The 27,341-nt window shown below is 42.5% G+C and overlaps 5 protein-coding genes across 5 annotated transcripts in view; 2 read left to right on the plus strand and 3 right to left on the minus strand.

The window, feature by feature from the left end:
• Positions 1–371, plus strand: part of LOC135586808 (formin-like protein 5) — a 15,036-nt gene extending 14,665 nt beyond the window's left edge. Inside the window, exon 20 of the transcript XR_010487793.1 lies at positions 232–371. The gene's annotated coding sequence lies outside the window, so the exon portion shown is untranslated. The remainder of the gene's footprint in view (positions 1–231) is intronic.
• Positions 61–2,919, minus strand: LOC135614982 (uncharacterized). The gene is made up of 2 exons (XM_065112902.1): positions 2,783–2,919; positions 61–2,493 (listed from the first exon to the last, which is right to left on the minus strand). Exon 2 carries the CDS (start codon positions 1,224–1,226, stop codon positions 228–230), a length of 999 nt encoding a protein of 332 aa, XP_064968974.1. The 5' UTR covers positions 1,227–2,493; positions 2,783–2,919; the 3' UTR covers positions 61–227.
• Positions 2,919–14,585, minus strand: LOC135614981 (uncharacterized). Its single transcript, XM_065112901.1, has 18 exons — positions 14,352–14,585; positions 14,157–14,258; positions 11,908–11,990; positions 11,658–11,742; positions 11,454–11,540; positions 8,951–9,012; positions 8,562–8,755; positions 8,425–8,485; positions 8,107–8,284; positions 7,343–7,381; positions 7,203–7,264; positions 7,055–7,091; positions 5,300–5,349; positions 5,118–5,187; positions 3,984–4,059; positions 3,547–3,626; positions 3,402–3,470; positions 2,919–3,323 (listed from the first exon to the last, which is right to left on the minus strand). The coding sequence occupies exons 1-18, from the start codon at positions 14,409–14,411 to the stop codon at positions 3,264–3,266; spliced, it is 1,455 nt and encodes a 484-aa protein (XP_064968973.1). The 5' UTR covers positions 14,412–14,585; the 3' UTR covers positions 2,919–3,263.
• Positions 14,586–17,892: 3,307 nt separating this feature from the next.
• On the plus strand, positions 17,893–20,053 carry LOC135614983 (uncharacterized). The gene is made up of 3 exons (XM_065112904.1): positions 17,893–18,581; positions 18,806–19,156; positions 19,236–20,053. The coding sequence occupies exons 1-3, from the start codon at positions 18,084–18,086 to the stop codon at positions 19,854–19,856; spliced, it is 1,470 nt and encodes a 489-aa protein (XP_064968976.1). The 5' UTR covers positions 17,893–18,083; the 3' UTR covers positions 19,857–20,053.
• A 3,890-nt stretch (positions 20,054–23,943) lies between these two features.
• Positions 23,944–26,880, minus strand: LOC135614984 (pentatricopeptide repeat-containing protein At5g02860-like). The gene has a single exon (XM_065112905.1). The coding sequence runs from the start codon at positions 26,855–26,857 to the stop codon at positions 24,356–24,358; it is 2,502 nt and encodes an 833-aa protein (XP_064968977.1). The 5' UTR covers positions 26,858–26,880; the 3' UTR covers positions 23,944–24,355.
• Between the last annotated feature and the right edge of the window lie 461 nt (positions 26,881–27,341).

A 27,341-nucleotide genomic window follows, 5' to 3' on the forward strand; every position in this document is an offset into this window, starting at 1 on the left:
GGTACTGCAATTGACAATGTATGAGTAAAGCTCTTACCCAAACCTGCAGAACTAACAGAATGACACTAGAAACTTTTGGTGGCATTGTTTTGAGTGTAGAGAGGCTGCAATTTTGTTTTTGTTTTTGTTTTGTTTTCAGGTCTAATTGCATGCATCGACTTCTCTGTTTTGCCAGAAATAATGGTGAATACTTATTAGCTATAGGCTTTGCTTTGGATTCTGTTCGCTCAGCATCGGTCCACTTCGGGAGAAGCATTCTGCGTTCCTTTCAGAGCACGGCCATCCCCATCCAATTCTTCCATGACAGAGGACCTACAGGTGAAGTAGAACACTGCGCTCATCATTGAATCTATCAGTACAACAAAGGAGTACATGAAGACCAGAAGTGGCCCCTCCCACAGCCGTGACGACCCGTTTCCGTAGCTTAAGGTCTTCACTCGATGCTCGAATAGCCCCTCCACGAACGCCATCCCAATCGTCGACCCGAGGAACATCAGCAGCCCCGCCTGCGTCTGCCCCCTGATCAACCTCACCGACCTCAGCAAAGCCAACAGCCCGGAGACCTCTTCCAAGACGGAGATCACGCTCGCGAGGTTGCAGACGATGATGGTGTGGGCGTATGCCATTGAGAAGGCGAGGACGGTGAGCAGTGCCGGGTACACGACGATCTCGGGCGGGTAGCCCAACGCGGCGAACGCCTTGCAGGCGAGCAGGAGGAGGGCGAGGAACAGGGCGAGGCAGGCGGAGATGGAGGCGCAGACCCAGAGGTAGGTGGAGATGAGGCGGCGCCAGGCGCGGCGCACGGCGGCGAAGAAGTCGGCGGGGCGGAATTTCTTGCCGGCGTAGGCGCAGGCGACGGAGTAGGCGACGGAAGTGCGGGCGAGGAGGAGGGCGGTGGCCAGGAGGGGGAAGCAGGCGGCGGCAGAGAGGAGGGTGGCAGCGAGGTGGCGGCAGAGTTGGAGGAGGGGGCGGGCGAGGGGGAGGCCGCTGGCGGCGGCGAGGAAGGCGAGGCGACGGGCGAGGGCGTCGGAGGCGGCAGGGGGGACGAGGACGGCGGAGAGGAGGGCGCTGGAGACGGGGCAGATGAGGATGACGAGGGTGGCCATGAAGGGGGAGGGCTCGGCGCGGAGGATCCGGACGGTCTCTCGCAGGATCTCCATTGCGCTCATCGGCGGCGCCACTCGCCATCCTTCGCCCTCTCCGCCACCGCTGCTGATGGCGTCCATTTGTATGTCTCTCCTCCTTTAGTCTCTTGAGGACTAAGAAGCGCCGTCAGACTTCACCGCAAGTGGTCACATTTATTATAAGCAAGGAGGAGGAAGATAAAGGAAGATGGAGATCACGTGGAAAGGAGGGGGTGGGGGGGGGAGGGGAAGGGAGGAGGAGGCGCAGTGGAGAAGATGAAGAAGCATGAGAGAGAATAACGTGAAGATGCGGAAAAGGAGACGTGAGATGCGACCGATGTGGAAGCGAGAGAAAGAGTGTGTGCGAACACGCGCATCAAGACGGAGGCGAGCGATGAGAGAGAAGGCTTCGTTTCGATGCAGAAGAATACTACTACCGCTACCACTTGGCCGAGAACGTTGGAAGGGGACGTTTCGGGGGAGCGCTTGATGTCCGGTCGCGATGAGCAGATGATGATGATGATGATCCGAATCTCAACGTCACGGCATCGACTCACTACATTTCACATATTACATATATAATTAATTAATTAATTAATTAATTAATTCACCAAACCCCATGACATGGATGGAGCAAAGCGACTACTCTACATGCTTAAAAGGTTATTGAGGGAGAAAAGGAGAAGTGCCACAGCAACGTGAGAAAGCGGACTAATCTCTCTCTGCCTTCAATCATCTGACCAGAGGAAGTGGCCGATGGCGTCCTTCCTCTTCTGAGTAACGTCTCCGTTGGACGGCAGGCCATACTCCCTGAGCAGGAGATCGAGCTGCACCTCGTCCATGGACTCGTACTGCGCCTTGGTGTACCTGGGATAGTGCAGCGGCATCTTAAAGTACCCTGCGCTGTTGTGCCAGTGGCCCCTGCACTCCGGCGGCCTCGTCGCCTCCATAGATGGTTTCATGTCCAGCGTTGTCGACGCCACACCACTCTCTCTCTCTCTCTCTCTCTCTCTCTCTCGTGGTCTGCGACACGAAAAAAACAGGGTTCGGTCCGTGGGGGCTTTTATAGGGTGAGCGAGGAAAGGTGAGAGAGGGGCTGCTAATATAGGGAGTTGACGGAGGCCAGTGGTTTCATCGCTGTAGGAATCCAAGTGATCCGACGGTTCCTCTTATCTCCAGAGGCTTCCGGGGACGGGCTTTCTTTGCGTGCAAGAACGTCATTCCTGTTCTTTTGATCATGATCTAATCAGACGGTTGGATGTGGAGAGACGTGCGGTGCAGGGGGAGGCTGTCGGCTGCATAAGCCGTTCCATCTCTCTGCCTCGAAGCTTCGGGAACGGAACGAGGGCGTGAAGCATCAAAACCTAACCTGCATACAAAGATCACAAGATAGTAAATGTAACACTTACGCCATCTGATTCGATTATGTTTCCATAATGAACTAATAATTGGAAATGCCATGTAATCGTAACAATCAGGTTCTTTATTTTGTTTTTGTTTTCTCTTATAATACCAGTAGAAACTCTGCTAAAGAATGAACAGCTCCAAGATCTAGATTGACCATCATTCGATGATTGTGCGGCTGATTATATGTGACGTATCGAGCTATTATTAAATTGTCAACAGAAAAAAGAAATCCAGTTGTTTTTGCTGCTTACTGTTTGTTGTTCAGTGTTCTTCACAAGTGCGGGAAGCTGCCATCAGTCGTAGGTAGAACATCTGCTGAACTTCAATGCTTGACTAGCACTTTAATCAACCTTTCTGCAACAAATAATGTGACATAAGTGGAGTGTCTGAACAGAGAATGCAAGTTTATATGATTGGGGATCTATTGTTGAATTTTTTGTACAGCCATAATACAGCATCCACTTATATAATAAATGTATGAACAGAGACTGCAAGTTTGTACAGAGATCAACACTTTTTAGCTAGATGGATTTGTCATTCATATGTTGCGGTAAGAAAGAAATTGACTTATGTAGATAACAGTTACAATGACAACATGGAGCCGTAAGGTCCAAACTATTTGCGATCAGCTCATAAATCTCTTCCCGCCATTCAGTTTTGCCGAGGACAGTATCACTCATCAAAGCATGTATCTAACAAAGTGTAAAACTCAGTCCGAGAATTGATCGATGTTTACTGGACTCGGCAACCTTGTTCTTCAGCCCTAAGGAAGATAAGCCCACGGGAAATCCTCTGTAGACAAACATTTAAATAACAGAGTCATTACAACTGACTACAGGAAATCATCACCAATTTGTTTCAAAGGCATACCTCCCTCGTGTCGCGTAACCGCAATAGTTCCAATCTCTCAGATGGCCTCAAGTTTAACAGATTGATGAGCTGCTAGACAAGAAGAATGTTAATATACTAATACTATCATGTGACCTGTGAAAGTTCAAGGGTACAACACAGATACCCAGAAACTGAAACGTTCAGGATCTTGCGGCTTAGGTATTCCTTCAGTTTCAAGAAGTTCCAGTTGCCTTGATCTTCTACCTGGAAAAAAAAGATGGAATTGACCAATTTGTGTTTGAGAGAAACAGGGCAATGAGATGAGAAAATACAATAGGTAAAGCTACCACTGTGGTCAGACATATGCAATGGGCAGTAACCTAGCAATACAATATACTGCTTAAAATTAAACAATCAAACATCAACTCTGCTGAACAAAAATGTTTGGAAGATGAAAAACATGATGCTTAAAGTATCTGCAGACCTATATCATTTACCGATAGCTGGTAGGGAAACTGTAATAACTTTAGTGTGGAATCACTGGACTCTTATTGTTTGGTGAACCTGATGCAGAATGCAAAGTGTTATATGTCAGGCATGCATATCGGACTCATAGAGTACCTATTCTTGTAACTTCTCTTGCACGCTTGATCCATGATTTAGTCAATTCTGCTGCTCCACTGGCCATTTGCCGTATCTGTTGATAAGCCAACAATAGACAATCAATTTGACAGGTGCTTGTGCATTGCATGATCTGTCTATGAAAAAATAGTGTGCATGTGTAGTCCAGACAATCTTCTAAGCTGTAAATTGCTTAGATATGAAAGAGAGGTTAGTCTGATGAAAGTTGATTTGTTAGATTAGACAATATCAAAGAGAGGTAACGTGCAATTGTGCACCGAGGCGATAATCTCATACATCGTAAGTTGTGAGATATTGATCATATAGACTTGCAATTCTTTAGTCTAAAATAAAGGTATAATAAAAGAGACAAGCCAGGTTCAAAGATTGGCACTATAATGTAGGAAACGACACCAAAGTAGTCCAGAAATAACAGTCTAGGACTACAGACTTATGATGATCTTGCAACCCTATATATACAACGAAGTGTTAATATCTAGAACCAAACATCAAAATTAGCCACCTCACAATCAGTACTAAAACAACAATTTACTGGTCATTTAGCTGGATATGACAAGTAAAAACAGGAAAAATTATTGTTTCAAGGAATCCACTGGGTTTAATAGCTTGTTGCTTTTATGTATAGCAATGTTCAATCTTCTGCATATTCTAATAGATTAAAGTAAGTTGCAATGCAACCCTTTTTAACCAAATGAAAAAAGAAGCGATTACATGATTGGGCAGATTACACTACAAATATACTGACCATGCCTATCTATATTGAGCAGAACTCTGACAACTTGTATTTTAACTTTGCATAAGATAGCAACTCACTCAAGGACAGATGGGAACAAAGATGTTGTATGAGGTGTCCCCATTAGTGAAAATTTCCATTAAGCTCTATTTTACTATAAAACAATCTTTCTTGTCTATACATTAGCTTATAGCAAGAAAACAGGGTGGATGATAAAGGTACAATTTACTCGAATCATAAAATCATATATACTTCTGGAACCCAACAGCTACTGTAACGAAATCATCAAGTCACCTACTTCATAAGTCCTATTTGTTAAAGAAGAAATATTCTGTTGTCAGATATTGAAGGAAGTTAGGAAAGGATCATGTCATGCTTACATCCTCCCTCTCTTGGGAATCTTCTGGTGGAAGTGTATCCTGAATCCATTCGACTTCTGCAACACGATACCTGTGATGATTTATGAATAACATTACCCTTTACCTGACTGCACAGTTATATAGAGTAGCTTGGAAAGTTAAAACAATTCACAAATGCTAAATCATGTCTGGACATTACTCACCCATCTTGATCCCATGACCGTAAGATACGAAACCGCCTTCGTCCTTCTACCTAGATACAATTACATATCTCAACATTAGTTTAGAAACTGTTTAATCTGAACTAATCTATTCTAGATGTTTAGTAGCCTAAATCAGGCCTGAACTAGTCATCCTTCTAGCTGTGCAGTTAATGCTATTAAGCATTAACCATATTGCAGCAGCTTACAATAAGAAATATGTTCCACATCTTTCTCAGTCCCTGTAGCTTACTATCTTGAGCAATAAAGCATGAAGAAGTGAACTGAATATGGCAATCATGGACTTCAGAGAATATCACTGCACATGCTCCTGGGTCACAATCCACTCTCTCTCATTCAAATCATTGATGTAGCCACAGATCATGACCAACCAAAATTCTCAGACTCTTCTTTAAATCTGGTATTGTAAGTTCCCATAGCATTGTTCTACCGACTATGTAGGGACATAATAATGAAAAAATTGGAAAAACAGTACAACCAAAAACAGGGCCACAACTGGGGGACCATGACCAACTAAGAACAACAATATCAATTTATGGTGTAAATTATGGTTGATAAAGCATATCAAATAATTAGATATATCAAATAAAGGAAATAATCTTGGTGAACAACATACACAGAGATATAATATATTTGAGAGTTGTATTATATTATTTGGTACAATACATTATTGCATTCCAATTGTCAGTGAACATTTGAGCTTTATTATAACCAAATCCTAAGATCATTGCTATATAACCCGCAAACTGGCTTTAATCTTGAAAAACCAATTATTATCTTTCCCAGAACTATACAAATTATGCAAAAAAAGTAAACAAGCCAGATAATCATTCCGCCTTGGAAATTGATTATCAAATGACCCATCACCAATAACTTCTGGCTTAAATAGTGCATGCAAATGTCTCCTTATATAGTTGTTAATACTTAACAATGTCTTGCTGATTAACATTTCCAAGTAATCCTTATTTTATTGAGTTCCTTGACCCAATTCAAGGTATTTTTGTGTGCCAAAACTATTGTATACCACCCTGATCACTGAATTTTGGATCCAGTTTCCTCACTGTCGCTCAATTAATATAAACATACCAGCTAACAAATTTCAGACATTCCTATAAATTCCATAAACTTAATGTTTATATGGTTTTAGTTCTTCTACTGCCATTGTCATTGACACAATTAGATGTGCAGTTAATAACTTAGTGAGACTAAGTATTTACCTTAGGTAGCAATTTAAGTAATTTAAAACAAGGAAATAATTTCAGATGTCAACCCTATATAGGTCCCTTTTTGGGCTGTTGGGATTTTCAGATATCAACCATACATGATATGTCAAGGGACAAACCTATAAAATTGTAGACGAACTGCTATGCTCCAATACAGTGTGAAATATTGCATACTGGTATGTTTTCTTTTCGGGGTACGATGTGGTGATACACCACAATGCTTGAATCCATAATTTTAATGCATGGAAGAAAAAGAACCAACCCTAAACCCCACCTACCATAAACCGTGTTGCATACCACGACCCATACCCATACCACAATCCAGAATGTTCCACATTCCAATAAACCACCACATAAAGTGTCAACACATGATGAAATGGACATGATTAAAATAGTGCAACCATAATGACATGAAGTGGATAAACATAACTGGTATAGAATGAGCAAACAAAATTGGTAAGAGAAAAGTAAACAGTATGTTTAAGAGACCTCAAGGCACACAATGCAATATTACCTCCAAATAAAACCGGCCATCTGGAAGTGGTTCACACCTATCAAAATTTTAAAGCAAATTATACTTTAGGGAAGCCAATAAAGCACATTATCATATGGTTACAACACTGAATAAGCAGGCATAAGATCAGAAGAGAAGCAACACTTACTCAAGAATTTCTACTTCACAAGCAAAATCAGCAATTGAACCTGTTGAAGGATCAACGCCGACCTGCCAGTTACACCAGAAAATAAATGAACAAAGAATCCAGAATTTATTGTTAAAGAAAGGCTAGGAACAACGTATAACCATTCCCATCCGATGATTCCCTTCCATTACTCTCCTCACCTATGAATTGTGAAGGAACTTAGTAAGATAAAAGAAGAATTATTATAAATAATGAAACAAAGGCAACAAAAAGACATTAAAACTCATTTATCTAAAAGTTGAAAAATACTAAACCATGTGCCTAGTCTTAGGATAACCAGGATAACAGTATAACCTTTCAAGATCACAATAGCCTACAACTTCATTAATTTACTGGCTCCACCACTATAAATTTTTTTTTTTCAAGTTACTTTAGAGCCTAAAATAATGTGCAGAAAGGTATGGCAAGCAACGCAAGTCACCTTTATAGACTTGCTAAGACTTTAGTCCACAGCTTTCAAGTAACTTTTTAATAGATTTCACCACTACATACACAAAATACAGTTGCAATTGGTCGGAAAAAAAACTGAACCAGTATTCAAGATCATCTCACATTGGAAAAGTTTAGAGTTTATGGTTGAAAAATACTATTTATTGGACTAAATTTAAAAGATAATATAACCATATTTTCATAATATTGCAGCACACCCCAGTCAAGTCAAGTTCAGCTGTTACATTATAGTTACAGGTTTCAAAGAAATATCCACAACTGTTCCAAGTTATGGTGATCCTTCTATTTGCCTCTGAAATATTTTTGCAGACTTGAGCACATTTTAAACAATCTATATAAAAAGATTGAAATCCACAGAGAAAACTGATCTAGAGACGGTATATTTAGAGAATAAAGAGCCTAAAAAAATACATACCATTAGCCGATAGCGAGGTTCAAATATATTCAGTGACAACTTTTGACATGGGAGGACAACATCCATGACAAAAAGAGGCATTATATCAACTCCTAAGTGCGTCAAGTTTTCTTGCTCAGACTTCCTTTCTGCAAATTCTTCTGGAAAGTTTTTCTGTATAATATTGTTTAAGGTCACGCTGAAAAAGTGAATTGACAGCGATCAGAAATGCCAAAGAAGTATTTTGGTCCACTAAACTTCAGAAATGTTGTGGAACAACAAAACAACTAAAAAAGCACTTTATTATAGAAAGTGTAATAATCACAAAATGTACATTACCTGATGGGATATGTTCTTGGGCTAATAAATAAGACTGTCCGGCACATAGGACACTTGTTGCCTGCCAGGAGACAACATGTGATTTAAGTGTTTTAAAGGATAATGGTAGAGACAAATAAAAAAAATACTAGGCACACCATGGTCCATAGTCTGATGCAGACAAGAGCGACAAAATGAATGCCCACAAGGAGTGGTGACAGGTTCATACAGTAACTTGAGACATAGTGTACATTCAAAGTCATCTGTACGTTGTGGTTTTGAGCGTTTGACCTTTTTGACTGAACCAGCTGCAAGTCTATCCATCTCTTGGAGGTATGTCTGGAGGAGATTGCTATAAGGTAAACAAATTAGTCATGCAAAATTTCATGGACCAGTATGACCATTTCTTTATAGTGCATAAATGGAACGTTAACATTACACCAAGGCTTGCCCTCAAAAACATTACTGAATTTCTAAAAACATTGCAAAGATGTACCAGACCAACAAAAGAAAAGAACAACTGGCAAGCACATAGTGGATGTTATACCTAAGAGGATCAATTTGAAGGCCTGCAATAATTGTCTCGCGTGCCTCCTCATACCGCTCAAGCTGCAGAGCAAGAGGAGCGAAGCATAAGGTAAATTTAAGAAAGTTAACAAGAGTAATGGATTAGCTTCTAGTGTTCTCAGTTTCAGAAAAGCACACACATGATACTTTATTTCATGCTAACCATCGATCAGGAAATATTGTTAGACACTGGGATCTCATTACATAATGGAGCTTCCCAGTATGTACCATTGGAAAAGGTAGCTTTGGCATTCAATTTCGAATCTGTTGATACCCAAGAGAAGCATAACAACTTAAATTATCAAAGTTCCAACCTGTCTTGAGCACTAATTCTGTTCGAGGTAGAAATATAAGGAGCTGAACCACACTAAACCAGACCTATCTTATTTAGATGGTACTAGAAACTAAAAGGGATAGAAATCAGTCTAAGTTGAGCCTTCTACAACCAATATAATCTGATAATAATAACTCGACCTCATATACTCTCGTATGTGTGTCAATGACGAGGCAATGATCACAACACACATGATCCACATCCTAAATTACCATGCCTAAGAAATATAGCATCAGTGGAAAGAAGAACCTTAAGATCAGTTTAGCCATGAGGATAATCTGCAGTACAAAGACCTGAAACTACAACAATCAAAAGCCAGCACCATTCAAGGTATCAAACCAGTTACTAAAATAAACTGATAGCTCAGGAAAGCCCCTTAACTGAGTTCCACACTGCTGCAAAATGTGAATCCAAAAAATAAACATATCACTTTAAATTTAAAGAATGCATAGGCATTGATCTTAACCTAAATCTTCCATAAATCTATATTGCCTTCTCAGTCTTGAGTGTTAGACAGTTGCTGTCCCAGACTGATGTTAGACAGCAGTGAATCTATGATGACAAACTGTAGCGAAACCTCGATAAAATTGACGATAAATTGTTCTTGTGAAAACATTAAACTTTCTATGACACGATATTCACCATCTCAGCTATTAGTACAGAAAATACCTCACTGACTGAATTTAATCGGACAAATATCTAATTCCGCTTGCACCTACGATGGAAAGCATGTTTTCTACTTTCAAATTATTCTAAAGTATCAAATCTCCTTTATTTATGGAAGTGGCAAGAACTACTAGCAGTTGTTGAGAAAATATTCTGAAGTCTTCAAGTGTTATGAAATGCCAAAAGAAGATTTATGTGCCTGTTTTCATACTTTGAAAACTCAGTGGCACAATTACATCGTGTCAAGGGGCCTAGAACTCGACATTACTTCCATCTGAACTTATTCCTTGCTTCCTTAGCCTACTCTTTCTTGTCACTAACAAGCCACCCTGGCAATTCAATCTGGAACCCTCAGGTTACCGCAACTTAAGCAAGCCTGATACATTAGTTTGATCCATCAGGTATACAGGTTATGTTGAAGGGTGATTGATTCATTGACATGTTGAATGGTTTTGGCCCTGATCATATTACCCTCTTAAAGTTGAAAGTTTTAATAGATACACTGAGTAGATGGAATCATTGGTTTTGACCCTGATCATATTACCCTCTTAAAGTTGAAAGTTTTAATAGATACACTGAGTAGATGGAATCCAAATGATTCTAGAACCTAACAAGAGAGCATTAAAGCTAGTTTTCATGATTTCTACCTGATACAAAAGCTATCTCTCCCAAATATATTCAAAGAGTTTTCTTCTTTTTCCCATAACCACTGGTGCTAGTTAGCATATCCATCAATTGCCACAAGATTACTGTCCCTACTGAATGATCTTTCACGTCTCTTCTGTAACAATAGTTGGAACTTGAGCTTGATATTAGAATATAACCTCAATGCTTTTTTATTTCAGATCAAATCTGAAATAAATTTAAAATTAATTACTTCTGAGTATATGAATACACACACATTGAGCTTCCTTTCATTGATCCACTAATCAGTCTGGTCACATGCAAAGCCCAAGCGAGACTTGCTATCAGACTTGACCAACCCAGCCCATTTCCAGGCCTGCTAACAGGCTAATATGTTTCTGGTGGGAAAGTGTGGAGTTAGTTCTTTATATCTGGCAACTCTTTAGGTGCTATTCTGTCTTTAAGTTCTTCATGAAGCTTCACATTGTAATGTTCAAATTATACAGTAGCCAATGCTTTTAGTGATTTTGGACTGGAAACACAATATTAGCAAAAATTCAACTGACCTTTAGAGTATGCAACAAAATAGAAAATAGTAATTCAAAAATAGATATAATACAACACATGGATGCTGACAACAAGTATCCTCCAAATGCCAAAACATATAAGACAGGTGGCAAAAAAGAAGCACCGGTGAAGTATCATTTTTAGGCAGAGTAGCAAGGCCAAACTACTAATGTTCGAAAAAAAAATGTTTTTCAATAGAAAAATTTCCAAGGACAACAATCTCAACAAGAAAAAATCCCATGTAAATAACAACAGTCCAAAATTAAATAATCATTATTTCTCCAATTGTTACCAGAACAAGAGCATTGGCCTTTAGGAAATATGCTTTTGGTGAGTTGCTCCGGAGACTTAATACTTTTTCAGCATCCTTCAAAGCAAGCTAACATATGGCCAAATAAACTTGCATTGTCAATCAGTGGGACAAAAAGAATGGAATTTTGGATCCATTATACAGTGATCCAACTGGAGATTGGATGAAGTAAATGGACAGGTGTACCTCAGCATGTGTAGTAGGGTCTAGACCATTTAACGGTTGATATTCAGATTCACGTGCCGACCGTTCCCTAAGAAGTAGACTGATCCTGTTATTTATAAACATTAAATTAGCGGGCATCTTTTAACATACTAAACAATGTCATTAAATATTTGTAAGCACAATGAACTAGAGTCAAAATGCAGAAGCACATAGATTAAGCCTCAGTAAAATGTATGATAAGCAAAAGCGAAACCATCATATAAAAATGAACCTGCAGAAAGCAGCACTACGATTGCTAAGAATGACACAGTCTCGTGGCTTCAAAAGTTGAGCTTTTGAGTAAAAAGAAACTGCCTGCACAAAATCTCAATATAGATGAGAATTATAAACAACACCAATTTAAGTATGTCATCTATATAAAAACAGAACAGTTGGGTTATCCCATGATATATATATTATATGATAAAAGCTCAAAAATATCTCTCTCTCTCTCTCTCTCTCTCTCTCTCTCTCTCTCTCTCTATATATATATATATATATATATATATATATATATATATATGTTTAACTGGATTAAGAAAGTAAATAAATCACTTGATCTAAGAGAACAAACATATAACTGAATGCTCTTCATGCAAGAGAGATCGGGAATACTAAAATATAATACTTCATATGCGTATATGAGTATCCATAGATATAATTTATCAGATAGATACAATGACTGTGTAATTTACATGTCTAATACACCATAGCCATCATATACACAACATATCAAATAATAGAAATATATATGATCTCTTCATGTGCCTCTCAGATAAAATAAAAACAATTATAAAACAATTACAATGTTTACTGTAATTCATAAATCTCAATGTTCAGCAAATAGAGAAAAATACATCTAAAAGGTTCAGTGTTGCCCAGGTAAGGTTGTTGAATTGACATGTGGGGTTAATACAAATTATAAAAGAGAAAATAATAAAACGATGTAAACTATCAGCATTGGCAAAAAATTAGGAGCCATTTCAGTTAATAAACAAAATGAGGAGAACGCTTTAAGGTGGCTTGGAAAAATCTGAGGTAGCCATATTATATTGCCCCAAATTAGTGGAAGTAATGACAACGAGGGGAAGACCTAAAAAAGACTATTCATTTGGTTATAACATTGCCCACCAATGGTGGGAAAAGATCCAAGTAGCAAAGCTCAAAATAGTTGGCATTTACGAATTGATTTTGTTGTTGTATATAGTTTAAAATGTATATGGTCATAGGGATGCATCATTCTCATTTATATACTGCCAGTTATTATAAGATTATGGTCAATATCCTTATGCTAGCTGACATGAGGCCAACAGTGGAGTGGAATAGAGGAAAGGAAGGAAAGTGGAGTTGGTAATTGGGATGGGATGTAGGAATACGTAAGAATCAAATAATCAAATTATGGATAAGGGCTGGGTATAGTTATTATACACCAGACCTGCGCCATGTCTACTAGGTGGCTGGATCATTTGTTGAGCCTAGATAAGTTTACAATATAATGGAATGGGTCAAAACTTCTTGCCGCCAAGCACATCACCGGCCCTATTCTCAACCCCCATACATCCTCTAGCTCTAGTTTCTCTCTGGATCATGCCACCACTTCATTCACTGCTTGTGCATTAGTTTCCCATGTTGCCTATTCTCTATTGGCCTGCCTTACACCTCCACCTCCTGCCTTCCCCTCATTATATGCCAAATTCACTGTCAAGTGTCCGACACTCCACCCTTTCAAATCAGATAATAACCTTAAGAGTGGGTGTCCTCCAAGTTTGATACATAAGAACTAGTGCACATTTTTCGACAGACCTCCTATACCAATGAACTCATGAGTGCAGAATTCAATGGATTGCTCAACATTCCTAAGATACCATCTAGATGAAACATCCAAGAAATGATGTCAATGATCATGCTACAGTTTAAAGGACTTTCGTTTTTGGAAACACAAAATTTTTTTAATCATAGAAATCAACTAAGCAAAAAGGAAGACCCTTTCTTAGCCAAGTTCCTGGTCACACATCATGGCATCAAATTGGCAGATAATTAATTTGAGCTTCTTGGCTTCCTCCCTGACATGACTATCTTTAGATGATACAGTATCTACACTCTTGGGCCAGGTTTCATGAGTCTTGAATCACATCAATCAATCCACCACTCGGTCATTCACGGCCTTCGCCCAAGAATTGCAGAAAAATCGAATGAAACTAGTCAAGTGACTCTACCTCCCATGGTCATACAAGTGGATCAACGCTTTAAATCCTACAAAACCAATGCAAGAAGCGATTTCTGCACCGATAAAGCATGAACAGGGCAATAAGGACTTCCCAATTTCATTCCTGCATTACAAATCTTCTGCGCCTCATCAACCGAGATCGGTTCAGCGAAGATTTTGAGACAGATCACACCGACCACAGCCGTCTCTCTCCCACATAAGCACCAAGATCGGAAGCAAAACCCAAAGTCTTAATTCGAGCCGAGAAAGCTCACCTCCTCGAACCTCTTGTCGCGGAAGGCACGATTCCCTCGGCGCACGAGATCGAACACCTCGGAGAATTTCTCCACCGGCATCCCCATCTCCGCCTCCTCCACCTGCGCTCCTCCAAGAAGATCAAACACCAACAAAGAAAAGGAAAACAAGGATCGGATTGTAGAAAAGAAGCAAGATGGGGCAAGAAAGCGCACCCAGAGGAACTCCTCGACGTCCTGGGAGTCGGCGTGTGGCTGGGAGGAAGGATCAGCCATGACTGGGAGAAGAGGGCTCCGGAGCGAGGAGGAGCTGGGGGGAACCAAAGGGGGAGGAAGAGAGTGAAGATGGGCGGGCGGGCGGGCGGGCAGGCAAGCGTGGAGTTGTTGGCGTCCCAGAGCTAACGCGCGGCCACAAGTGGCGCGACGTGGTCCGGTCGCTTCTCCTCCACTCGCCCGCCCCACCGGTGTGTCTCAGCCAAGACTGAGATGCTCTTTTATTAATCTAATTTTCTTTTTCTTTTTATTAAATAAACATAATAAGTCAATAATTGGATATAATTGATTGCAATCCTAATTATATGGCTCCAATCTTTTGCAGCTATCGATGACTTCCAAATGTGAATAATGGCTTGAGCAAGACAAGACGACTTCTTGTGGCCTCGTTGGATGCATTGAAACGACGACGCCGTCCGCTTTCTCCCTTTGCTTTGCGTGTAACCTAAGCGTCGTTGCGGAAAGAACTAGGCTTCGGGCTACCGCTTCATACGTAGGCAGATGGGCCAAGCTTGAGCTCGGGGCATAAGCCCGTCGTCTCACGGACCAAAGATCAAGCACTTGGTCTGCGATAGCGTTCACCTCCCCCGGGGCCGCAGCAGCAAGAAACGTGCCGCGTAGGCCGCCCCGGGGCAGATCAAAAGCCTCTTCAGTCTCCAAGCGTTCCTCTCGTCCTCGTCTGCCTCTTTCCATGAATGAACACGACTGTCAGAAATGGTGTTTGCTGACCGACAAGTACAACAACGGCTTTCCCTCTGCTGCAGCAATCAGTCCGCAACTGTAGGCACCGATCGTCATTAGTAGCTCCTCCCCTTCATGCTCGTGTAAAAGGTGAAAGGAAGAAGACGGAAGGCCAGAAAAGATCGCACGACATTGCTTGAACGCGAGACTTCAGCGAGGCAAACGCATGTGCTTGAAAGGGGCATGGCACCAGCCATCGCCGCACAGCGATTCAGGGCCTGGATCGAAGTCGAAGATCATATCAAAGTCTGGGGATTACGGGGCTCCATTAGCTTCTTGTTCCACACGAGGGAAACAAGCCGAAACGAAGGACACGCACATCCCGGGATCAAAGGCGTCAAAAGATTACGACCACCTAAGCGTGCATGTGCAATAAGAAAGCAGACGGCCGCCACCTCTCGTTGTCGTCCCTCCCGACATCCCCGTCGATCATCGATTAGTCTCTCGGTGAGCCTGGCGGCTCACCATATCCTTCTTTTCTTTCCTTCCTTCCTTCCTTCCTTCCTTCCTTCCCAGATCATGTTTACATGTGGCTCAGTCCAACGTTCACGTAGAAGAAATGATGAGGAGGTGGCGCCGGCCATCGCTGCTGATCAGAACTCCACATGAGCTCGTCCTGTTTCTGGGTGCAGTGAACGTGACATGTTTGGTGTGAACTACCAAGAGCAAAGGCAACCTTGTCAGTGCAAGACAAAGAAGCTACCATCGGACTAATTGTGGGATGATGGCGAGACAAAGAAGCTACCATCTTCAAAGCAGGTTATTTATTTAGATAGCTAATCATGATTCGTTTGAACACACCAAGACCTAATCGAGAATCTTGTGGATGCAAGGACAGAGGTTAGTTGGTACGTAACCTTGATGCCCATAATTGGCACTTGAAGACGAAGAGAAGAAATAGTGTGCTGAGCATCCAAAGCAATGTGTCGATTAATTACCACATCATTTGTACTAAACAAGTACGTAAATAAGATTTTCTTTGTAGAGTTCCTTTTTACTGAAATAAAAAATTATTAATCATTAAATATCATGAATACAAAACTCACATGTACTATTATTAGAGCTAAGAAGCGGAAGCAAAGCTCAATCTCCTCTCCAAAAATAAGTAAATTTGAAAATCTCAACCTAATTCCTTCGCCATTATATAAAGAGGTCAAAATTATTAAAGAATCTAAGAAAAATTTAAATATTGTTAGTATTACACTGTGGCTGAATTCGGTCATATCCTGGATGTGCAAGATCGCCCATGTGGATATTTGGGCAGCGAAAATCATCGTCCGATTGGGTCGAGCTCGAACCTCGCTTTCGGAATGCTGGGGTTCCCCTTTGATTAATTGCCTTCTTTCTTATCGCCTGGTTCCTGCACATAGGTCGGGGTCGAGTGGGGGATTCTCCGACTCGACCCCTCCAAAGATTTAGTTAGAGCTAAGTGAAGACAAGGAAATCCTCCTCTAGCGTTGGCTCGACGATGGGTTTTATATCCTGCACATGGGGACCAATCGTACTTGACACATTTATGGTCGTCGACCCTTTAAGCGATGAACTCACTTCTCATGCGGATAACAATCGTCCTTTGTGCCTCGGCGCCAAACAACGGTGTCGCACTCAATCGGCGCCATCCTGATCTGACGGGACGGTATTATACTCGGTCAGCATCGTCTTGATCTTTGTGGGATGATGTTGTTCTCGGTTGGCGTCGTCCCGATTTTTGCGAGGTGACATTGTACTCGGTCGGCACCATCCCGACCTTTGCAGGGCGACGTTGTACTCTGTCGGTATCGTCCCAACCTTTGCGGGGCAGAATTGTACTCGATCAACGTCATCCCAACCTTTGTGAGGCAACGTTGTACTCGGTCGACGTCGTCCTGATCTTTGCGGGGCAGCATCGTACTCGATCGACACTATCGTACCCGAGGGGCATGGTGCTGACATGATCCATCATCTTGACTTTAATGCTCGTGATGGGCACTGATATGATTATAAACAGTTGTTAGAGGACATGCTATCTAATTGTGCTATATCAAATATCATCATCAATAATAATATGCATCATCTCAACTTATAGAGAAGCCTGATAGCTACAGTTTTAGTAGAAAAACACACTTTTCCTATTGAGTCACGTACAACTAGCAAATAAAGGATTACGAAAATCTCTGATTTAAAGATGTTAATCTTTTGATTAGTCAGTATGAAAAATTTTAAGAATAATCGAATATAATTTTCTATTTACTATTAAATATAAAATTATATTGTTAACATTCATCATATAAATGTGTCTTCGAAGCAAAAGGAGTGATGAGTCGTTTAGAGCAAGAATCATTGAGCAGGATTTTCCTTATAGTGTTATCTTACTTGCAAACATGACAAGATTCTATATGAGTCGCTTCAGTTCCCATATCTATCGAATTGTGTACGTTTACAAATCAATCCATAATGCAATGCACCCAAAATTATGGGCTAGCATGATGCTCCACGTGGCACACGCACTGTGTTTGATGATTTGGTTTGGTGGGATTAACGTTGCAACGTAGTACTGGAGACGACCCAACACAGTGGAGTAAGTAGGCGCCGGCGGACGGCTGCGATTGGAAGATCTCTGATCAACGCTAATCTCGTGACGCGAAATACCAATTGTTGTTTACGATATATTTAATCCTTTTCTTTTATTATTATTATTATTATTATTATTATTATTATTATTTACGCTGCTTTTGGTTGCTTTCCTCGTTCCCCTTCCCACCGAGCTGAGCAGCTCTCTCTCTCTCTCTCCTGTCTTCTCCTTGTCCGCTTATATATCCGACTCTGCAACCTCCTCTGGGGGAAAGAGTATTATATTCCAGCGTCTCAGATCCTAACGGACAACGGCGATTCGGCCGTTGCTGCGACTGTAAATTACGGTTAAGTCCAGGGGAGTGAGCTTCGCAGGGCAAGTCCATGGAGAAGAAGCAGGGGTTCTTCTCGGCGCTGAGGGAGGAGGTGGTGCGGGGACTGTCGCCGGCGCGGTCGCGATCTCGGGAGAAGAGCACGGGAAGCGGCCGATCTCCGGCGGCGGAGGCCCCCGCGCTGTTCGCGCCGCGACGGAGGAAGGGCCACGGGCGCCACCAGTCGCTGTCGCTGCCCCCGGACCAGGCAGCGCTGGTCGCTAGGTCCGTGAGCTTCCGGGAGACGCTCGCGCCACTCATGGAGGGCCCCGACGGCGGCGGCTCCGGAGACGACGATGGGGCACCGACGAAGGAAGGGTGGGGCCGCTGGGTGAGGGGCCAGCTCTCCCGGGCCCCGTCCGTCACCTCCTCGTCCGCCGGAGGCGCGTCCTCCTCGTTCCGCCGCTCGGACCTCCGCCTCCTGCTCGGAGTCATGGGTGCGCCGCTCGCCCCCCTTCATGTCAGCTGCGTCGACCCTCTGCCTCATCTCAGCATCAAGAACACTCCCATCGTAAGCTACGCCTTCTTTTCCTTCATTGCTCTGTTCACATCACTTCCTCGGCAAAAGCCACAGCTTGACGCTTTGACGCTCTTAATTGATTCCGGTTTTCTCGTTCTCCTGAGACGAAAGCTCCAAATTTATTGCCCAAATACATCTGTAGCGCCAAAATGACATGTTGATGTAACTTTTCTTCTTGGATTTAGTTCATCATCGCCTATACTTCTTCCTTTCAGGAGACCTCGTCGGCTCAGTACATATTACAGCAGTACACGGCGGCGTCGGGGGGTCTGAAGCTCCAGAGATCCATCCGCAACGCCTACGCCATGGGGAAGGTGAGAATGGTGGCGTCGGAGTTTGAGACCGCGACGAAAGTCGTAAAGAACCGTGGCGGTTCGTCGCGCACCGCGGAGTCCGGCGGCTTCGTCCTCTGGCAGATGACCCCGGACATGTGGTACGTGGAGCTCGCCGTGGGCGGCAGCAAGGTCCACGCCGGCTCCAATGGCAAGGTGGTGTGGCGCCACACCCCCTGGCTCGGCGCCCATGCCGCCAGAGGCCCCGTTCGCCCCCTCCGCCGCGCGCTCCAGGTACTTTTTCTTGTGGTCACTGAATTGCTTGAGGAAGCCTCGAGCTATGGATTCGCTCTGAGTGCAGCTCTTCCTGCAGGGTCTTGATCCATTGACCACGGCAAGCATGTTTGCCGACGCGCGTTGCATCGGGGAGAAGAAGGTTAACGGGGAGGATTGCTTCATCCTCAAGCTCTGCGCCGACCCGCAGACGCTGAAAGCCCGGAGCGAAGGCCCCGCAGAGATCATCCGGCACGTCTTGTTCGGCTGCTTCAGCCAGCGAACCGGCCTCCTCGTCCACATGGAAGATTCACACCTGACGAGAATCCAAGCCACCGCCGGAGGCGATGCAGTGTACTGGGAGACCACCATCAACTCCTTCCTCGATGACTACCGCCCGGTGGAGGGAATAATGATCGCCCATTCCGGTCGCTCCGATGTCACCCTCTTCAGGTTCGGTGAGGCGGCAATGAGCCACACCAAGACGAGGATGGAGGAGGTGTGGACGATCGAGGAAGTGGCCTTCAATGTCCCCGGCCTCTCCATGGATTGCTTCATTCCTCCTGCTGACGTGAGATGCGTCTCGATCGGCGAAACCTGTGAGCTTGCTCAAGGAGAAAGAGGGAAGACGACGACCGGAGTTGCGCACCGGGCGAAGGTGGCAGCTGTTGAGAAGCCACAAGACATGCGTGACCGGATCGTTTGGAGGCTCCAAGTGTAGGATTGAAACTGTTTACCGCTGCTTTCTCTTCATCATCATCATCTTCTTCTTCTTGTGCCGACTAACCATAGAGTATAATTCATTGATGGATTGGGGGGAGAGGCTTTCTTCTTTGATTCCTCAGTTTATACTTCACTGTCCTTGTTTCGTCTTGCTGTTCTTTAATCAAATACTGTTTTCAGTTCCAAGGATCTCAAGACATGAAGCTGTCTGTGTAGAACAACCCTTCACTTCTCTGTAGATTTCAGGAACTCCTCAGTTTGCTGTGAGCTTCATCTTCTTTCTCCTGTTGTGGGACAGCATCTGGGAGTTGGTCACTGGAAGGGGGTCCACAGGTCATGTCCAGGTGGGAGGGTGTCTTGGGGATGGTGGTATGTTCCTAGTCTTCTTCTACCTTTATTGACCAAGACCCAGAACTCTGTGCTTTGTCTCGAGACAGGTTGTGTGAAAGCATCATTGCATCAAGGACATGGGGATTTCAAGGTCTCCATGTGGTTTCCCATCTCATTCATTACCTTCGATTTCTTTTCCTTTCTTTTCTTTTCTTTTCCTTTCTCTGTTTTTTTTTTTCTACTGTAAGATCTTTGGTGAATCTGATATGTCCACCACCTTTGCAGATGCTATGCATCACCAACCAAATTTGACCAAATCTGACACTTGATCTTCTTCAATGCAGCACCATGGCCCTTTGTTTCTGTATTCTTTTGATCTTATATCTTGCAGTAGATCTGATATGTTCAGTACCTTTGCACATATTATCCATCTCAATGATTTGAATATTTGTGGTGTAGTCTCTCCCAACATAATATCATGGATATGCTGCATCAAAGTATAACCAAGATAAGAATATTGAAGTAGATGTCCAAAGTTATTAGGAAAGCTATAAAAAAATATTTCATAAGTGAATAATTAACTATAGCTCCTACATTAAAATAAACATGTCTTGAGAAGATCAATAAATATTATAGTCAGATGAGATGAAGATCTTACTAAAACTACAAAAAAAGATATTTGAACACTTTTGATTTAACTAAAGACATTACTCGATATAATCAATTAAAGTTGGGACAAAATGATTTGTTGTTGTACATCCAGAGTCTTCCTTGTGTTGAAGTAGTGTTAACATCAACACTACTTCCCATTGACCAAGCAACCAGATTGCTTTCAAGTCCTATTTACATCTAAAGCAAAAGCCTTTACATGTGTGCAAAAGAACTATTACTAGGTTTTAGGTGATCAAACCATGCTGTTGTGGTATTAAAGATGTAAACCAACAAATCATACTCCTCTCAGGTTGAATTAAACCTCCAGCCTTTGCATGCATATTCCTCTCAAATCATCCCCTTGATTCATTTTTTAGTGTCTTCTTTCCAATCTTTCAGTGAGTCAAAATTACAAACACCAAGCATGCTTTGTATAAGAATCTATGGTCATGTCCAAGGTAGCAGGATATCAGGCTATCAACATTTTGCAGTCACTGCACTATCACACAACCTGTTTCTGAACCACCACTGTTTCAGTCCTGGTAAGCTTTCAGCTATTTTGGACATGTGTGTACTGCCCTTTAATGCCTTCCAAAGGCTTCAACTCTTGCCACTTACATCCCATGTGCTTCAGCCTCCCACACTTGCAGAGTTGAAACCAAAGGACACAGGAAGATGTCATCCACATCTATTCTTCTCTGTCATATCATGTAAAGTCCTGCTTGGTAGTGATGAATGAACAGAATCATTGTAGTTTCCAGGAAAACAGGAACTATAAAGGTTGGTAATCTATTAAGATCCATATCATTTAAGGAAATATCTAACTTTCGTGTATTAAAAAAGTACAAAGAACTTGATCAGTGGGATTACTTGATCCAAACATGCTCTTTGTTCTTTGCTGTATCTGACATCCAGAAACAAGGTTTGTTTCCCTGAAATTATCCAAATAAAAGATCAGAAAATAGAATATAAGTAGACAAAATTTCCCCTCCTTCAAACAAATAGTTACTTCTCTAATGCATTAAAAGTTCTAGCTCCTTGTGCACATCATGATTCATTACAATGAAAGTGAAAAAGGAAAGCTAAGGTTTGCTTGCTTAACAGTGGTGAAAGAAATTGACAATAGTGATGATATGTTGGCACATCTTCCTCTCAAATCCGAAGTGAAATGCTGATGGGAATGTTTGTCTTGATCCTGGGACATACAGCAGCAAATAAATGATATGGAATCTAGTGGCAGTGTGCAGGCTACTCCATTTATGGTCTGAGCATATTGTTCTCATGGTCGATCCATTGTCTATCTTCTTTGGTTGCCACAGAGAGAAAATTCCTAATTAGCCTCACCAGGAACAAGATAAGAATTACTGGAGGGACCCAAATTTCATGTTTGAAGATTACATGTATCTCACAATTAATTTGACAGCTGTCCACAAGTACCTTTTCTGAAAAAGATGGAGAAATAGGAAAGATTGGCGATTTAATATGCAGAGATGTGCAACAAATCAACTCAATGACCTGTCTGGACTACTAGAAGATGTGAAACAAAACCCTGACAAGTCATACAACCGAAGTTCGATTATGCATTTACCTTATAAGTATGTACAAGAAAGAAAATAAACTTACCTTGAAGACACTAGGAATATGAAACCTCAAGGTGGAATTCAACAAGTAATAACAAGATATAAAGGAAAGCAAACCTTGATATACTGATCCAGGCAAGAAAACGTCAGCCATACTCTGAATATTAAACTTATAGGTGCAATTCAACTTCTAGTATAACAAGATGTAAAGGTAAGCAAACCTTGATATAGTGATCCAGACAAGAAAATTTCAGCCATACAATAAACTTGGCTGTCGGCGTTCCTTCCAAAGCCAGTAGTATGTTTTTGTCACAAAAGAAAAACAAGCCAGCAGAACAATTAGATACAGAAATCAGATACTGAACAAGAGACTCTATCCAGGAACAGGAAACCTTGATAACATGATGTAAAGCAAACCTTGATATTCATGATCCTGGCAATCAAAATTCAGCCATACAATGGACTTGAGCATCAGAGTTACTTCCAAAGCCAGTGTTATGTTTTATCACAAAAGAAGAGAAAGCCAGTAGTAGTTTGAGATACAGAAATCAGATGTTAAACAAGAGACTCGATTCAGGAATAGGAAATAGGAACCCACAACTGAGTAGAAACATGGCAGGAGAAGAATATTGATTGCTAAACTCACTCACTAACCAACCTTCACATTTCTTATTAAAATGTGAGGCACACACATAATTGACATGATGCATATCATTCAAGTAATGCAGGATGCCAGACATTCTGGAACAAGTATGATTTCTTGTCTAAGCTGCATAAACACATCAAATCTGAGCTTAAAGTAGCTTAATCTTCTCCACATTGCGGAGATAGAACGAAGAAGGAATACAGAACCAATGCTGACTGTGAAACACATGAAACTATCGATAAGGTAAGGGCATGATACAACCATTGTTACTTAACAGGAAAGATGATGTTATTGCGAACATGTGAATTCCCACATGAAGCACACAGAGGCACAGCCGAAGAGGAGGGAATAGAACTACTATGTCTTTAATCGATTCATTATCTCTTGTGCAAAAGGCCTGAACCAAGCATAGAATAAGCCATAAATTGCATAACTGCTTTCCTCCACTTATCAAGATAATTTTGCTACATAATTAAGCACATAGATGATAGGATAAGGGAAACCACATGACAAAGGAAGAATGCTTTCACTCAGTGCATCATAGATAACTCCAAGTCAATAGTTCTGAAGAAGATGAGTGGAGTTTACGTTAATGAAAATCAACGAGTTACAATGTAATGGTAAAGAGAATCCTGATCAACCGACACCAAGTTTTCTATGTATTGTGAGCAGCCAATGGAAGATCACCTAGATAAGTGTCCTCAGCTTATATCTATTCTTACAGAATGCTTGTCATCATACTGACCCCTTCCTCCAATCATAGTATGGTTTCTAGAACCTTAGTGTCTAGTTACTTGAACAAGACATCATCCAAGCTATAGCACAGTTATTGATGCATAAAACACGAACAAAAAAGAGCAAATTGCTTACAGTATCAGTACAAAATGCAACTTATAATAGCACAATCAGTATAAATGTGACATTTTAATACATGTTTTTTTACTTAAAGAGCAACCTAACGAGAAATGTACAAGTCAGTTACAACATAAAATCAAATCAATATTACATGTGGGGAAAAAAGTGCTCTTTGCCAAGAGAGATTTGAACAAGAAATACCTAAGAAATAGCTCACAGAGGATGAAGCGACTTTGGATGATATAGATCATGATCTAGGCTCAAGCCTCTGAGATCAGAAGGGGGCTTCATCCAATTACTCAAACGATTCATTTCCAGCATCAAGCCGCTGAAAAGTTGTAAATAAGTGTGGTAACAGCCTCTTGTTTTTTTGCAATGTGTAATAGCCAACAAAAGAAAAGTTGATTGTATCCATCTAGTGTACTTCCATTGGAACTACAAAGTACTTTTCGCTAGTCGTTCTGATAGCCTTTCTTGCTCATCCTTAGGAATTCCACGATCTAGTTGCTGAAGGTTCGATATAAAAGCAATTGCTTCATCCTTCCGCCCCTGTTTGCAGTACCCATCTACTATAGAGTTGTAGGTATTCTCATTTGGCCTGCAGCCACTTTTGATCATGTAGCGAACTACATCAATAGCCTCTACAAACATTGAATTGGTCACATAACTTGCAACAAAAGTATTATATGTTACAATATCAGGCCTAAGACCAGAAGCCTGCAGTCCTGAGAATATCCTTGAGGCATCTTTCATGCGGCCCTTCCTGCCATAGGCATAGATGACAGTGTTATATGAGTAAAGGTCAGGCCTCCCACCTTTCAACTTGATTTCATTAAGAATCTTTTCACATCTTTCAAAGTCTCCCAGCCGGCTATACATGTTAATTAAACTATTGAATGTTGTCAAACTAGGAGTAAAGCCCCTGGCTCTCATGAATTTGAGGATCTCATCCACTTTTGCAACCATTTGCCTTCTTCCATAGACTGAGACCATTGCATTCAAAGTAGTGATATCAGGGGAACAACCTCTCTTCCTCAGCTCCATGAAAGCTCGTTCTGTTTCAGCTAGAAGATCACTCTTGCTGTTGACCAATACCAGTGTTTTCAGAAGCATGTTGTGTGGCACGATAGTCCTTGAATATATGTCTTCAGATAATGCATGCAACCGATCTAACTCTTTCCCATTGGCATATGCGTGGAGCAATGAACAATATGTAAGCTCATTAGGCTTGCAACGCCCATCCTTCATCTCCGCAAGTATCTTCTCCGCTGGTAGCCAAAGCCCCCCGCGAGCAAGTGCAGCTAGCACAGCATTGTAAGTGGAAAGATCAGGTCCAATGCCAGCAGCAAGCATCCTCTTGTAAACCTCCATAGCTTGGTCAAATGAGCCACACCGACTGTAAGCACTGATCAAGGTATTATATGTGTCCCTCTCAGGCACAAAACCTGCCTTCTTCATCTCCTTGAACACTCCTGAGACCTCTGAATCCATTCCATTTTGTCCAAACACAGCCAACAGCGAGTTCCAAGTTACAATGTCTGGCTTGAAACCAATGGACCTGATCTCCTCAAAGATCGTCATCATCTCTGTGAATCTTCCCCGATTCCCATGCATCTTGATCAAAGCATTGAAGGTGCACAAGTTTGGCTTGCACCGCTTGCTCTCCATCTCCTCATAGATCCTCACAGCAAGTTCATCCCTCCCAGCCTTCTCAAACCCGGAAATAAGAGTGGTGTATGTGAAAACATCCGGCTTGATCCCCTTCACCTCCATCTGCTCCTTGAGATCCATTGCCTCATTCAAGATCCCATCTTTGGCGTACGAAGAGATCAAAGAGTTATACGTGACAATGCTGGGGGAAAATCCAGCCGCTTCCATATCATGAAGAACGCCCAACGCCTCTGCATGCCTCCGGGACTTCCCATAGACGTCAAGGAGCGTGTTGTAGGTGACATTATCGGGCGCAAAGCCCATAGCTTTCATCTCTCTAAAGATCTCGGTAGCCTCCTCGTAGAGTGACCCACGGCGGCAGCAGCTAATGAGGGTGTTATAGGTGTACCTGTCCGGTGAAATTCCATTGCTCTTCATGGCATCGACAAGGGCGGCCACCTTGTTCCACGGCATGAACAGGTTGCTGTACACGTTGAGGACAACATTGTAGGTGATGATGGTCGGCTTGCAACCATCGACCTCCAGCCGGCGGAACACGGCGAGCGCCTCCCGGTACCGTTTCTTGCGGGCATAGGCGGTGATGAGCGAGGTGTAGGTATAGATGTCGGCGGAGGAGCCGTGGTCCTGAAGGCACTGGAGCAGGGCAGCGGCATCGGCGAGGCGGTCCTGGCGGCCGAGGATGCTGATGACAACCGGGAGGATGGGTCGACCAGCGCCGACGCCGGAGGAGAAGAGGCGGGCGTCGCCGAGGGTGCGGCGGGCCCAGTCGAAGACGGCGAGGGCAGTGTCGGAGTGGCGGTGGAACTCGAGGCCCTCGATGACGGCGAGGAGGTCGGTGAGGAATGGTTCGAGGGGGGAATCGGGGGAGGGGGAGGGGGAGAGGGGGCGGAGGAGGTCGTCGAGGTCGGGGGGCGGGTGGGACGTGGAGTGGACGAGGGAGTGGAGGGCGCGGTGGCTGCGGAGGGAGGCGCGGGGGTCGATGGACCACGGGCGGCCACGGTTGGGATCGTGGGACCTACCGAGGCGAGGCTTGCGGGAGGAGGTGGGCGGGGGGCGGCGGCGGCGGTTGCGGAGGGCGGGGGACGGAAGAGCGGGGTTTTGGGGGGGTAGGAGGAGGTCGTGGAGGATTGGGGCGAGAGTGGAAGAAGGCGGAGGGGTGTTAGGGGACGGGGATTCATGGAAGAGCGGCTTTGAATTGGAGGGAGGAGGGGAGGGAACGCGGAGAGGGAGGGAGAGGGAGAGGGAGAGGGATAGCTTATCCGCCATCACAGCACACACAGAGAGGAGAGGGAGACGGCGAGGACTTACATAGAATACAGTCGACAAGATATTTGTTTTCATTTTATAATAATATTAAAAATAAAAAGATTTTAACTTTAAAAAATATCTTAAGAATATAATATATATATATATATATATAGATAAATTAGAAAACAACAATGTTGCTCAGACATTCAATATTATTAATATACAGTTAAATAAGTGATAAGTGATAGATCTTAGATTCGAATTTATGTATTAACATATGTTGATTTAGTAAAATATTTAAAAATATAATAAAAATATTATTATGATTTTTTAAAATAGTTTAATATTTTTAATTTTAAACCTCTATAAATAAAAAAGTAAATTGATGAGCTGAGACAAGTGAATTCAAATGTTTAATATTTTTTCTTTAATTATCATAAACAAATATGTGTTTGAAGTGTGAATGGTTTTGATTTTTAGTAATCAAAGAAAGTTTGCTAGT

The sequence above is a fragment of the Musa acuminata genome, chromosome BXJ2-6 (genome assembly GCF_036884655.1).
Source record: "Musa acuminata AAA Group cultivar baxijiao chromosome BXJ2-6, Cavendish_Baxijiao_AAA, whole genome shotgun sequence".
Taxonomy (NCBI): Eukaryota; Viridiplantae; Streptophyta; class Magnoliopsida; order Zingiberales; family Musaceae; genus Musa; species Musa acuminata.